We start from the raw sequence: 15,341 nt of genomic DNA on the forward strand, positions 1-15,341 counted from the left end.
AAATCTGCATCAAAATTTGCACTATTGTTTTGCTGCTTCAGCGTGGGGTCAACCATTGAGGTGCCCCAGAGATTGACGCACCTGGTTGACCTGTGGGGCTGAGGATGGGGTTATAATTGCTTACAGAAGTTGCTGGATAGACCCATACTGTATTTCTCCTTTGCACTCCTGAAGGGCTTCAATTCTTAATCAGTAACATGGGAGGTTAAAATTTGCTCAATACTGTAAGCAATTTGAGGACTGGGTAATTTTTAGGATCTATGTACAGCACCTAACTCAATGAATTGCATGACAGGGCTTTCTAGGCATATGCCAAAACAAATAAATCAGTTAAATCATCACAATATAAACTATTAGGAAAGAAGAAACCCTTCCTCCTATTTTCCTGCTCTGCTAGAGGATAGGGCTGTCCTTGCAGGCAATAAAGGCAGCCTGGACCTTTAAAAGCAGCAGTTCCAGGAACAACTCTTCCTGGGAACTTCGGAGCAAACCAGGGCAGCAAGGCTGAGCTCGCTGGCAGAGAGGTAAGTGCTCGGGTGTCTGATCTTTAACTTTATCCTCCAGCTGCAGGTCAGCCTGTTTGGAAAAGCCCACCCCTGTGGGTCTGCATACCATGTGCTTAGCACTGGAGGCATATTAGCGAAGTATAAATTACAGCAACTCTAGGGCTGACAAGCATGCGTTGCATTATAAGGACGTTGTCCAAGTGCAAAGATCAATTCCTGGAGACTTAAACTAACCCCTTTATGCTGAGCCACAGTGTATGAAAAACCCAGCTGCGGGCTCACAGAGTAGCTTAAAATCAGATGAATGGTATAGGCATGTGCAAGAGGATCCAACCTTGGAAGGCTCTCATGAATTTTAGCAGGGAACTGTTCCTGATATTCAGCCTAATTCTGAAAGGAAAGTACTCCCCAGCTATGCTTGCAGACAGGCAGAACCCACGGCTGAATGTCACTACCCACCAACCTGCACGAATGCTGAGTGAAGCTTGGCTGTTGCAGGAGCAAAAGCAAACAAGGCTGAGATCCGGAATGAGGCTTAAGATATTTGGCAACTTGGTTTTGGAATACAAACTGTCCCGAGTGAGGGCTTGCTCGCTGCTGCAGCCCTATCGCTACCAAGACAGGAATGATTGTGCAGAGAGGAAAAGCTGCCTGTGGCAAGGCAAGGGAGTAAAGAGATTTATGTGAATGCTCCCCAACACCAATAGTTTTGTACTGCAGGCTTATTATACTTCAACCTCTGTTAGTATTCATTGAAATCAGAGCCCATTTTGTCAGCCACCACGAGGCTGTCTCTGCTATACAGGCTTTAAATAGATGAGGCCAGATAAGGGACAGATGGGGAAACTGAGGCATGGGCTGAGCATTTCCCAAAGTCTGTTTTCCCAAAGCCTCATTGACAGTGCCTGTGGAAGCTCTTGATGGGGAGGTTGTGATGGCTGGAAGTGGGGAGCTGGTTATTCACTGCTGGGGCGACGGGGACACTCAACCCCAAGAGACAGGTTGCAGGGAAGGCATCAGGTCTTCTGCTGCTGGCCCAGAGCAGGGACAGCGTATCAGACCCACCAGGCTAATGGACTCGCTTGAGCTCCTCCTGGTCAGAGGCTCAGCTTGACACTATCTCAGGGAACAGATGTTTCTATCAGGCTATTCAAAATGGCTAGAAGTGGGAATAGAAAAGAAAATGGGGACCACATGATGAGCTTGCTACTGTACATGTTTGCTGTCTGTTGGGGAGGGAATGGCTTTGTACAATCAGTGTTTCCAAGGAGAGCCTGCCCTTGTAAAAAAAGTATGGAAAAAAAACATAAACTGCACTATCAAAGACATATTGTTGTTTTTCTGTGTAAACTGTTTGTGTTCTTTTGAAGAGATGATGCTTATTTCTTATTGTTTTATCAGGATTGTCTTCTATTCTGTTACTTTTTCCCATGATTTTGCATCAGCCAGTCTGAGTTCTGTACCAGTGCAGGTCTGGAGCAATACAACTAAGTCAAGTGAGTTGTGCTGATGGCATTAAAACTGGGGTTAAAGTCTAGAGGTTAGGTCATTTGATGTGCTTATCTGCTGGGTTGGAGGTATTTCCACCTATGTATTTGAGATAAGATTTTTAAGAGCTCCTGGAACTTGCTTGAGTGCTGGCATGGACATCAGGTCAAACTGCTGGTCACTCCTAGGGGAGCAGTTGGACCAAAGCTGAGAACAGTTTCTGGAAATCTCCCATCTTATCTACATCAAATGATTTTTGGAAAATCCTCCCAGGGAACATATAACAAATTTCAAGGAGCGAGAAATCATAGAATCATAGAATGGTTTGGGTTGGAAAGCACTTTTAGTTCCACCCCCCCCTTGCCGTAGGCAGGGACACCTCACACTAAACCATCTCACCCAAGGATCTGTCCAACCTGGCCTTGAACACTGACAGCGATGGAGCATTCACAACTTCCCTGGGCAACCCATTCCAGTGCCTCACCACCCTTACAGTAAAGAACTTCTTCCTTATGACTAACCTAAATCTCCCCTGTTTAAGTTTAAGCCCATCACCCCTTGTCCTATCGCTACAGTCGCTGATGGAGAGTCCCTCTCTGGCACCCTTGTAGGAAGCCTGCTATGAGGCCTCAGACTTTCTGGAAATTAATACAGTCCTTAGCAAATTATGAATGATTCTGGAAAACAAATAATCTTGCATGGAAAAAAAAGCAATATTAAATCTAAATTAAAGGCAAAAGAAATCCTTGCAGATACCAGGTGAGTCAGAGAAGTGTTACAGGGAACCTTTTGCATCTTGGCCATGGAGCCTGTATGTAGCCAATGACAATCTCTTTTGGCTAATAAAAGAAAAGGGGTTCAGAGACATGAAGACATAAAATATATCTAATAAATTGAACTGAAACTAAGGGGTTTGGTTTATAAAACATGGCAAAAGAAACCAAAACCTGATGAATATACCTTGAATGTTTTCTTGGTAATTATCAATTCATCTGACCCCTAGGTTAGGAAAATTAACAATTCCTTCCTTTCAACAGCCAGGGTCAAAGCTCTGTCTGAACTCCACAGGGTAACTAAAGAGATTAAGAAAACAACAGTCTGCTTCACATAGAAGCCTGTCTAAAATGGTGACACACTGAGATGTTAATCCCAGCTAGCTGAAGCCATGAACGTAAAACTTCCAAACTAAATTACCTGTGGGATAAACAAAGAATTGCTTACCTATTACAGTAAAAGAAACAGCAAGAAATTGCTGTGACTTTCGTGCTGTTATGGTCCAGCAGTTTTTCTGCAAAGCTGTTTTTTATCCTTTTTATATTTTTTTTTTGTCATGTGGGACCCCCATCCAGGGCCAGAGATTCTATTGTGCCATGTGCCATGTCTTCCCATAGGAAAGACATCCACCTGTGTTGAAGACAACATCTGAGAGAGAGAAAGCATTATTGTCACCTGCTCCTATGCTCATATCTTTTTTAATACAGATGACACAGGCAGATCCAGCCTGCTTTCATCTATCAAGGGCACAGGTTTCTTTCAAATCCTCCATGAAACAGCCTAGGCTGCATTTGCAGACTGGTTAACCTATGCTACGGTAATAGGAGTGAGCCCCTTGACAGCCACACAACAGTAATTGCCTATTTTTCTACTCACACAGGCAAAATGAACATTCAAGAGTATTTTGCAAGGATTTCTTACAATGAGTCCCATAAGGATGCAGACTTGCAAACCTTAACAGTCATTTTCCAGCATCACATCCGGGCAATTCCTTTCGAAAACCTCAGCATGCATTGTGGGGAGACCGTCAAACTGGATTTACAAGCTATTTACAATAAGATTGTGAGAAAGAAACGTGGTGGATGGTGCCTGGAAACCAATTACCTTTTATTCTGGGCCTTGGAAGAGCTAGGGTTTGATGTCTGTATTCTCGGAGGAAATAGTTACGAACCAGCAGAGAGAGCATATACTGCTGAGATAAATCATATCCTACTGAAGGTGGTGATCAAGGGAAACTCCTACATAGTAGATGCTGGTTTTGGTGGTGCCTACCAGTCATGGCAGCCCTTGATACTGATTTCCGGGAAAGATCAGCCCCAGACCCCTGGCATCTTCCGCTTCACTGAAGACAATGGCAGCTGGTACTTTGAGAAAGTCAAAAGGAAGCATTACATTCCCGAGCAAAGCGAGCCTGCCACTGGTACTCCAGAACCAGGAAATATCAGAAAAATGTATACATTCACGCTTCAGCCACGAGATATAAATGACTTTCAGGAGCTAAACACAAATCTACAAGTGTCTCTAGATAACATACTTCGGAAGAAGTCAATCTGCAGTCTCCAGACCCCTGAAGGGGTTTATGCCTTAGTTGGATGGACCTTCACTGTGGTGAAGTATAACTACATGGAGGATATGGACCTGGTGCAGATCACAACTCATACAGATGAAGAGGTTGACAAGATACTGAAAGACAAATTCAGTATAGTGCTGGAGAACAAACTCGCACCAGTAAATGTTCGTGGCTTGCCACCTAATTTAGTGGATACAATTTAATCCTAATGCTGTTCTAGATGGATCTTTATGTAGCCAATATAAAAAGTTCCAAATTAACATTAATGGCATTTAATCTGATTCTAAAGTTGAGCTAGTCAGGTGGACACAAAGCTTGGTAAATTCAAGTATATTGCTAATTAACTGCATACACAAATCGCATGTTTTATCTTAAGCTACTCCTTTAGAAACTGAGAGACCTTACTACATCTAATTTTCCCATATGGAAATAGACTTTTGACTCCGTAACATTTTGTTCCACCTCTCTGGATTTGCTTTTATTTCAGACGTGTTTTGTGGCAAAGAAAACCGAAACGATACAGAAGGAACAGCTGTGTTACCATTTTACACAAAAGACCTCTAATCTTTTCTTGGTATTATTTCCAATCTTCTTCTCAGCAGAGTTTTAAGAATTGTTCACTTCCTTTAACAGGCTGAAATGAAACTTGAGCTGAATTTGGCTTTCAGAAACTTCATAAAAAAAAAGAAAAGAAGGATTAAGACCTTCTCAAAACAAGCCACTATTAGGTGCTGATTAGCTTATGATGAAATAAGTTGAAAGACTTGAGTCCTATTCCCTTACCAGAAATTGACTTAAAGTGAGCTGTTTATGCGAGTGCACTTAAAAAATCCCAAAAGCTGTCTAATTTTTCTGATTCTGATTTTTCTGTGTCTCTGAAACAAAATCAATAGAAGATGAGATGATTCAACAGTTCTTAAAAAACAGGCTTTTGGTAGCCAAAATGGAAATAATCAAAGTTAGATCAACCTTTGTAAACTATAATCTAAACTTCTGGGGCCTAACCTTCCTATTATGTCAAGCAGAGATGACAGCACTACAGATAAAACTCTTCATATTTATTCTAAACCTCATTCTGCACAAAAGCTACCTGAATTAAGTAATACTGCAGATGAAAAAGAAAACAATGGGAAGTCAGAACATGCCACTGGTGTGGTTTCCCAAAAAACTTTTTACCTTTACGAGACTTTTGGCAGGTACCGTATGGGATGTATTATTGAAGAGGGTGACAGGAGAGCATCAGTCCTTGGCCAAGAAAAAGACTTTGACACTTGTATTAGTCAACCACACAGACTCATGGGGCACCTGATGTGCCTAGATCGCTCGTGCTTTCCCAAATAAAGTCTGATGCGCTCTCTGACTTTCCGAAAGGGACCTCTGACTTCCCACCGCCATCAGATGGAGAGCAGACATGCTCGACAGGAAGAGAATTAGATAAACAGCTCTGCAGCACTTTGAAGATGCAGAAGACCAAGTTTCAGAGAGGAAAGGCATTACTTTGTGCAAATTGCCATGGAATTTGTTACACGTGGCAGCTCCAAAATAACTCCCTGCTGCAGTTGAAGCTTTGAGCAGATAGCAAAAATTCCTTTGTGGGCAAAGAAGCGTCATTTTGTGCATCTGTGGAGCATGGGAACATGCAGCCTGCAACACCATGGCAGTGTACTTGCAAGGAAGCAGATGATTGTCCTCCACCACAATGTGCTGGCTTCTGAAACAACAATAATTTAATTTAAAAAAGTTACAGACCCATTTGCAACTATCTATTGCAGTTAGTTTACATGGAAAACAAGTTCATTCTGGTCTTCACTGGGGGAAACATAAACATCTATTAAGAGGAAAGAAACAAAGTTTAATTTGCTCATGGATCAGTGAAGTCCAAAAATGCACTTTCTCAGCATTTACGATTCAGGAGTAAGGGCCAGCGGAGCTTAGAAGAAGACAACCCTCTCAATTTGTACCCACTCCCAGCTTTACTGACTGCTGCTTCAGCAATAAACAACACAGAAGCTGAAGACCTTGATAAATAAATAAGGTTATCTTAAGAGGTAAGTTTATTTTCTTAAAGAAACCTCCAATAAAAAGAAAACCTAGTTTCTTTATGATAGTAAAGGTTGTGGGCAATAAGATAAGTAATATTCTCTTTAGGAAAAATACATAGAAATGTGTGTATATAGAGTGAAAATATTATCTGCTAAGCATGGGCTCTTAAAGAGGGTAAATCAGTTATAACGCAGTTTCAATTCCTTCATTTCTCTCTCTTCAGGAGGAGATTCGTTTGACTGAGATTCTTTTGTTTAGATACAATAGTAGGTACAAATTTAGAAATAGAACCTTTTGTTGGAAGTTATTATTTTAGATTTCTAACTTTTTCTAACTATTGCGCATGCAAAGGAAGCAAAAGAGCAATCTAATAGTAGATACTTCTTTATTTGGAATAAAATCACAGTCCTCTAAAAACAACTTAAAAACAATTACAAACTGGTTGCTGTACCCCAGAAAATCCATGTGCTGATGTATTAGGATAAAGGTAGACAGATAATGTATTTTAACAGTGGAGTTGCTGATAGTGTGCATAGTATTGGTAAGGAATATTTTTACAAGAGTACCTTCATTTGCACATTTAGAAATAGTTCTTTAAAGTTCTTCTGCTGATGTTTTTCTCTGCATAAATCACAACCACATTTGTGGGATTACCTTTTCAGTATCTAGTTTTTCATCTGCTCAAAATTCAAAAGAATAGTAGCTTTTATTTCGTACCGTCAAGATCTACTGCTGATCAATCCTATTACGGAACCACAGAGAGAAATTATAAATAAGATAAACTTGAAAACCAGCCTTATGTTGGTGTGATTTATTCAGCATTCACAATTTGAGCAGGCAGAATTGGATAGACTTGGATTCTGCAAATCAAAAGAAAAAAGTGCCATGAGTCTTACATTGTGCTTAAGAAATATTACATTGAGAATATCCTCCAACAATACACTTAAGTTTCAGTGTAAGCTCAATTCCTCTCTGTAGAAAGGTTTTTGATGGGGCTTTCTATCATCTTTGTACAGCTGCTTCTATACCATGCATATGCATATCGTGAATCTGACCCTGAAAATCATCTTGAGAAATTCAAGCTTGCAGTAAACGTTCAGCAGCTCACTACTGAATTTATCCAAATACAAGTCTTCCTGAGTTGCTAATATTAAGTGTCTAAATCTCAGCTTACTTTATGCACAAAAGATTTCCAAGTAGCTTTGTGGGTTGCCTAGAAGTTAAGTATTTGTAGTAACTCTAGACTGTTGAAACACTTAGTGCCATCTTTGTGAAGGTTCAAGCCTTCAAAACTTTATTGTGCCCAGCTCCATATCCAAGCAGACAACCCACAGTGTGTTGTACAAACAGCATCAGATACCTACAACGCATCCTGCTCATAACTTTGGCCAGCAGTGATGGGCCACTGCAAAAGCCAGATGACTATATGTGACTTGCTAGGGTATTAGAAGGAAAAAAGTACTTTCTCATGCAGCGATCTTGCTCATGAGGAGTCCTATCGAGACAGTGCATTGCTGGAGGCAGGACAGACGGGATGCACTGTATGAGGCTCCAGCAATTCTCACGCCTGAAAAGGAAGGAGTTTTGAGAAAGGCCAGGACTAGAGAGATGTAAAGCAGCTCCTGTTCATTTTCAGGACACCCTGTGAGACGCAGGGCACAGCGGAGAATAGAGATGTGCTCTTTGTCTTTTAGGTCAGTCACCTCCTTTCAGATTAATTATTCCAACACCAAAATGAGTTTGTGCAACACTCAGAGCAGAGAAGAGACTCGGTGGTCTGTGGCTTTTGCGAAGGTCAGAGGTTTTTTTCAGTTATAATTATCTGAATAAAACTCGACACTTTACAAAATGTGCAGGGAGTATCATTCTCGCTTTTTGTAATTGGAGAAAGAGTGACATGTACCGAATGAGCAATTCATTTACCATCAGTGAATCAGTGGCAGACTCATGAAAAGAACATGTGAATCCTGGCTCAAATTATCCTCCCTCCGACTGGCAGGTAACACTGCTTCCCCCATTGACACTCCTTTCACTGAACAATGGATTTAGACTGATTTTCATGAACCCTCCTGAACGCTCCCTAGTGTGATCTTACCTTTCTTCTCAACCCCTCTGTTACAATGCAAATGCAGCAAATCCCCATTTTGTAGCATATCAAGCTGAAACTGCATCAGCTCCTTGCCATAGGAATGACTCAAAGACAAACAGAAAACCCTCATATGTGCTGCTTTTCTTGCTGGGGGAACCTTTTGATATGAATACTTGTTACCCTTAAAAACCGCTCCATTGAGGTTCAGTACATTAAAGCATCTTTGCTGGCAGCAGCTTGGGCAGTTTTTCACAGCATCATACGTCACTGATGTAAAGAAACAAAACCAAAAAACAATTCCTTCTTTTACAGGTGACATGAACCTTGAAGAGTATTTTGCAAGAACTGGCTATAAAGGTTCTCTTGAAAAACAAGATTTGGAAACCTTAACCGATATATTCCAGCATCACATCCGTGCTGTTCCCTTTGAAAACCTCAGCATCCACTGTGGGGAGAAAATTACTTTGGAGTTGGAGCATGTGTATAACAAACTTGTGCGGAGGAAGAGGGGTGGCTGGTGCATGGAAAACAACCAGCTATTGGGCTGGGTCCTGAAACATCTGGGGTATGACACCAGCTTTCTGGGAGCATATGTGTTCAATCCACACCAAAACGCGTATGCCACCCTCATGACCCATCTCCTTGTAAAAGTAGTTATTGATGGCAAAGCCTATATTGTTGATGGAGGCTTCGGTGTATCCTATCAGATGTGGCAGCCGATGGAGCTGGTTTCGGGAAAAGACCAGCCCCAGGCTCCCGGCGTCTTTCGCTTCACAGAGAAAAATGCCATCTGGTACCTCGAGAAAATGAGACGGAAACAATATATCCCAAATCAAAACTTCTCTAACTCCGATCTTCTGGAGAAAAAAGACTGTCGGAAAGTTTACATGTTCAGCCTCGAGCCACGGACAGTGGAAGATTTCCGTTTCCAGTGCACGTACCTTCAGACCTCTCCAGACTCCCTCTTTACGAAGAAGTCCATCTGCACCCTCCAGACCACTGATGGCTTTCGAGCGCTAATTGGGTGGACACTCACTGAGACCACATACAACTACAAGGAAAACATGGATCTGGTGGAATTTGTAACTCTTGAAGGTGAAGAAGTGGAAAAAACCCTCAAGGAGAAATTCAACATAAGCCTCGATAGGAAACTTGTCCCAGTTAATGTCAAAGGATTTTACACAATCTAGGTGACCAGGAAAACCTACGCTAATGTTATGTATATACAATACCTCCCACTGTCTGTGCAATCACTACTGAAAATCATGGGATTCTTTGCAGGCAATTGAAGGAAAAATACATTAATATGAGATTAAAGTGAATTTTGCTCTGGGAAAAATCAGTCAGGTAGATAAAAAAATAATCTTAAATCAGGTAGATAGAATTATCTGTTGTGAGATGACTGCATTCAATTTTAGGCACAAACGTAGGATCTCATTTGAATTTGCTTATAAACTTGAGTGAGAAATATGTCTGGGGAATTTTGGAGTGCCTATAGCACACAAATAGAACTATGGATTATTAATTGTGATATGCTGCCAACACATTTTCTACGGTTATTATAGGGAGAAAAGTAATCTGTGACCATTTAGACAATGAAGTACACATTTAGAACTTCGTTTTTCACAGGATGTAACCACTTGCAGTTCATCTCACTTCTCTACCTTTAATATAAGTAAAACAATGTCATCCTTGAAAGGAGCATTAGGAGCCATAATTCTTTCACCATCACCCTTAGACAAAACATAGTACAAAATGAAAATTACCATCATGTGCATTCCTTTTGCCATTACTGCAGTAAACTGCTCAAAGTAATTTTTGGTATGTATGTATTTTTCTGGTGATGAAAACTGAATATACTGCAGCATTATTGTGGCTGATGGGCTCTGAGGAGATGCCTATAAGCTCTGCTTCTGACAAGTAATCATCCTTTAAAAGGTGAACAAGGCTTAAATGTCACAACTGGCTTAGATTTACTTCTGCCTTGAAGGGTTGGAAAATTGGTATTTTTAGCATTGCAAATTATTTGTACAATGAAAGTAGAACAATGAAGCTAACTCCACTATACTGTTAATTCTGCCCCTCTTGTGTATAAAAAACAGGGGAGTTCATACAGGTATCCTGAATGAGTACCACTTGACACAGATGTATTCATGTCACAAGTGAGTTAATTCAGCTGTATCAAAGTGAAAAAAAAAGTCAAGACAACCAAATCTAAAGGAACTTGCTTCTTTAGAATCATTTCACAATCACGTTTCCCCATTTATAAAAACCTGTTGTTCCCCCTACCCTGCTGCTCTGCAAAAAGCCTAATCAAGGGAAACATTCTCAAATGCATCAAAAATTAGCAGAAAACCTGAAAAACACTCTTTCTCCCTAAGCTACAATAATCCTTCGTATTGGTCAAATGTTAATTTGTCCTACTGATATGTTTATGCTCAAAGACATCATGTGATCATGAGTCTCACAAATGCTGTAATTTCATACCTGAAAACAAATAAAGAGAAGTAAAAACATAAAGGAGTTGCTTTAAGTACAGAGTCCCTAACTGCTTGACTGCTGCACACACCTTTTGCCAAGTAAATGAGGTCTGTTCAATCATGCTATCGATCTACTGGCCAACACTTCCCACCACAAACTTCTTGAGCCAAACAGGCCAATACTGAACAAATCTGACAGTGGTGTTGGAGAAGGTAAGTTCCTACAGGTTCCTGGATAAAGAACTCATAGGCTGAGGAAGAAGATGATCACCAAAGAGGAGGCCCAGTGGTGGGCTTGGAAACCAGCAGCTCTGGGCTTGTCATAGTGAGTGTCAGCTCTTTCCTGTTATCGGCCGTGGTGGCAGCTAATGGCCTGAGTGCTCATGGACTTGCACAGCAACAAGGAACCAAGGGCTAAGCAAGAGGTAACAGGGGACAATGAAAGCTCTCAGGTGTGAGCATAGCTTTCGTATGGAGCTAAGGACTTCAATCTACAATTTGTGTTCATATTATTGTCGTACTCATACTAAGGTCCAGTTTTACCCCCTTCTAAATGATTGATCAAAACAAGGTGGCCCCTGAGATCCCAAGGAACATTACAAGCTTCAAAACACTTGCCACCTCTGTTCTAGCTGATGGCAATTCACCCAGGTAACCAAACCATACAAAATCATAGAACAGAATCATAGAGAATGGTCAGGGTTGGAAAGGACCTTAAGACCACCAAGTTCCAACCCCCCTGCCATGGGCAGGGACACCTCACACTAAACCATATCACCCAAGGCTCTGTCAAACCTGGCCTTGAACACCACCAGGGATGGAGCATTCACAGCTTCCCTGGGCAACCCATTTCAGTGCCTCACCACCCAAACAGGAAAGAATTTCTTCCTTATGTCCAATCTAAACTTCCCCTGTTTAACTCATTACCCCTTGTCCTGTCACTAGAGTCCCTAATGAAGAGTCCCTCCCCAGCATCCCTATAACCTCCCTTCAGACACTGGAAGGCTGCTATGAGGTCTCCATGCAGCCTTCTCTTCTCCAAGCTGAACAGCCCCAACTTCCTCAGCCTGTCTTCATACGGGAGGTGCTCCAGTCCCCTGATCATCCTCGTGGCCTCCTCTGGACTTGTTCCAACAGTTCCATGTCGGATCACCTCCTTCGACCTGCTGGTCACGCTCCTTTTGATGCAGCCCAGGATACGGTTGCTTTCTGGGCTGCGAGCGCACACTGAAGCCAGCTCATGTTCATTTTCTCACTGACCAACACCTCCTTCTCCGTAGGGCTGCTCTGAATCTCTTCTCTTCCCAACCTGTAGCTGTGCCTGGGATTGCTCCGACCCAGGTGTAGGACCTTGCACTTGGCATGGTTAAACTTCATGAGGTTGGCATCAGCCCACCTCACAAGCGTGTCAAGGTCCCTCTGGATGGCATTCCTTCCCTCCAGGGTGTCAACCGAACCACACAGCTCGGTGTCATCAGCAAACTTGCTGAGGGCGCGCTCAATCCCACTGTCCATGTCAGCGACAAAGATGTTGAAGAAGACCGGTCCCAACCCCGATCCCTGAGGGACACCACTCGTTACTGGTCTCCAGCCGGACATTGAGCCATTGACCACAACTCTTTGTGTGCGGCCATCCAGCCAGTTCTTTATCGACCGAGTGGTCCACCTATCAAATCGATGTCTCTCCAATTTAGAAACAATATTTGTCTATGCAACAAACTGCAGTTTTCTCATGCTCCTGCCTCTTTTCATGAGGACAGCCGTGAACAGGCTGGTTATTTTGCCTCCGAACTTGCCTAAAGATGTTCCTGCTGTTGCTCCTGGGTAACTGCTCAGGTTATGGTATGCAAGGGTTTCTTGGGCAGAGGTCTGTGGACTCATATCAGCATTTTTAACTGTGCCTGCAATAATGGAGCGACTCAAGCCAGATTCCCCTCTTCTGCTATTCAGCTCTTAACTAAAGATCTACAGGGCTTCAAACCTCTCCCTGTCTCCATCTGTTTACAACTACTCTCTTGCCTGGGATTTTTCCTCTTGAGATTACAATTATAAACAGGTCCTCACTGTGCAATATCAAATCTCACAAAGAAATGTCAACACATACAGCTGAGGAGTAGTTTCACAGTTTTAACTAGAGCTCCCCAAAAGCTGACAGAAGCAGGTTATCTAGGTGTGAACACCAGACCTCAAAATGCCTCAAAGGTTCATGTTGAGAAAGGTGTAAAAACAAACAAAACCAAACAAACCCTGACGGCTCATGCTGGGGTTCCAATAGCAAGGCATTACTGTTGGAGGCAGATGCCTTCCCACCCAGAAAGAAAAGTCACGACCAAGTCCTCAAAGCATCAGCTCTGAAAGAAATCTGCACTTGAATGAAAAGGGGAAACATGGGATATTTGACGTCCTTCACCACCACTATGCTTTATTAACACTGAGAAAGGTTTAACGAAAGCCTAATAGATTGTGCAGTTTTAGTTGCTGTTGTTGGAATGAATGAGAACAAACGCTTAAGAGCCCCACAACCAGGACTTGTCTAATTCCAAATACAATTTAAACTTAGAATATTTCAATTAACAGAAAGACAACTTCTTTTTAAGTCTGAATGCTGGATTAAATCCCAGCCCAGCTGCCCATTAGACACACATGCAATGCCCAATAGCAATGACAGCCACCTTCGACTGTAGAATTGCATAATAAGAATGTCTTACTAGAAAGCAGGACACAGAACAGAAGAAAGATAGTTCAAATTCCATGGCACCACTGAACATCTTCCCCCCTACCCAAAGAATCAAAGTTTAATCAGCTCATGCATTACTAAAGGGAGGATACAGGACGGCTCACTTCAGTTGGACTCTGGTCCTGGACTTCTCGAGATCTAATACTAAGCAAAATAAAAGCAACAAAACCAGAAACATGAGCAAGGAAGATGAAGTTGTATGATACTTCATGTTCCAAAATGAGTATTACAAGAAACACTGTCAGCCTGTCAAAGAGAGGGACAAAATTTTACCTGAGAAGACACACACTTAAACTCAACACTGTGTGAGCTGTCACTGAGCACAAACTACAATGCACGCTGTGCCTTGTTTGCTTTAATAGGTGCCTTGGTGTAACAGGCACAAACTCTTCTGGTGTCTGGTAACTTTTTCCACTGAATTTTGCATGTACTCATTTTAACAAAAAATGCTTACTACTTACCCAACTTGCTTTTGTTCTCAAAGAAGAAATGCTTTTAGAAACAAGACTAAGTAGGAAAATTCTACAGCACAGGATGTTGCACATGAAAATGCATCTGAGATCTTCACAGCCAAAAAAGCTTGAATTAATGTAGGTTCACGAGGAGTATTTCACTGCTAAACTTACGTCTCTGTCAAGAGTAGCTCAAGCACAGATTCTATACAGCCGAATGTTTCTACCCTGGCTAGGAAGCTACAGCCAGGCTTAAAATACATACATATACATATTTATAACATTGGAAATACAGATGGGTATTTCAGAAGATCCCATCATAAAATGAATGCTTGTAACTTTGCACACTGAAAACACATTTAAAAGTCAGGTAGAGATATTTTTAGTTTTGTCTTGCTTATAATAATGCACTATGAATGGTGCTTTTAAAGGTGCATTGAATAACTCCCTATGAATAAGATTATGCTCAGAATTAGCAGTTGTCTCACTGCAGCACTTCAACAGCTCACCTAGCCACCAGCTAAACATCAATGCTGAGCACCCAGATTTGAAGACAATAAACCAAAATCTGTAATTTCTTCACAGTCAGTGTTGGGCATGTTTAGGAAACAGAAGAACCACCATTTCCCCCCCAACCAAATTCAAAATCATAGATTTTCTAGGAAGCTATTTTAGAGCTCACTCACACTCTTACCATGCCATGGCACTCACACTTCCAACTCCTTTACATAACACCACTGGAACCTTCTCCAATCCACTGTCTCTCAGCCTGTGCAATTACAGTGACATGTCCTGGTTGCTGGTGGTTCACTGGAACACACTTTTACCCCCCTCAACTATAAGCTACACAGAAATTCTCTCTCCATTGAAGGCATGTGTCCAGACAGAGAGCAGTAATTTTCCTACTAACAAGCAGGAAAGAATAATAGGATACATTTTGAGTTTTTCTTGGGATGACCAACAATAAATCATTTCCGAGCTCAAGTCACATCTTCCATGGGAAGAAAAACGTTTTGCCATCATTAACTTCTTTTCAGCTAGCAATAATATTTGATGAGGTTTTAAGTAATCCAACCACTAGTGTTTAATTAGCTCTGAAATGCATCTCAGATCATGAATCACACCCTTTCCACCTGCACAAGGTCCCCTGGCTAAGTTAAAGGCGTATTTCACCTTCCATGCATGATCCATCTTCAATACCT

General features: G+C 41.8%; 2 protein-coding genes across 3 annotated transcripts; both read left to right on the top strand.

Annotated features, from left to right (window-relative positions):
• Positions 1 to 369: 369 nt before the first annotated feature.
• Positions 370 to 5,495, top strand: LOC134163464 (arylamine N-acetyltransferase, liver isozyme-like). 2 transcript variants are annotated; one of them, XM_062618319.1, is made up of 2 exons: positions 370 to 528; positions 3,649 to 5,495. In XM_062618319.1, the coding sequence occupies exon 2, from the start codon at positions 3,654 to 3,656 to the stop codon at positions 4,539 to 4,541; it is 888 nt and encodes a 295-aa protein (XP_062474303.1). In that variant the 5' UTR covers positions 370 to 528; positions 3,649 to 3,653; the 3' UTR covers positions 4,542 to 5,495. The 2 variants fall into 2 exon arrangements, with proteins under 2 accessions (XP_062474303.1, XP_062474304.1); XM_062618320.1 differs by having other exon boundaries at positions 370 to 524.
• Positions 5,496 to 6,229: 734 nt separating this feature from the next.
• LOC134163465 (arylamine N-acetyltransferase, pineal gland isozyme NAT-10) lies at positions 6,230 to 9,833 on the top strand. The gene is made up of 2 exons (XM_062618321.1): positions 6,230 to 6,386; positions 8,783 to 9,833. The coding sequence occupies exon 2, from the start codon at positions 8,788 to 8,790 to the stop codon at positions 9,658 to 9,660; it is 873 nt and encodes a 290-aa protein (XP_062474305.1). The 5' UTR covers positions 6,230 to 6,386; positions 8,783 to 8,787; the 3' UTR covers positions 9,661 to 9,833.
• The last annotated feature ends 5,508 nt before the right edge of the window (positions 9,834 to 15,341 follow it).

The sequence above is a fragment of the Pezoporus occidentalis genome, unplaced genomic scaffold (genome assembly GCF_034315485.1).
Source record: "Pezoporus occidentalis ecotype Australia unplaced genomic scaffold, CSIRO_AGI_Poc_V1 ctg20, whole genome shotgun sequence".
NCBI lineage: Eukaryota > Metazoa > Chordata > Aves > Psittaciformes > Psittacidae > Pezoporus > Pezoporus occidentalis.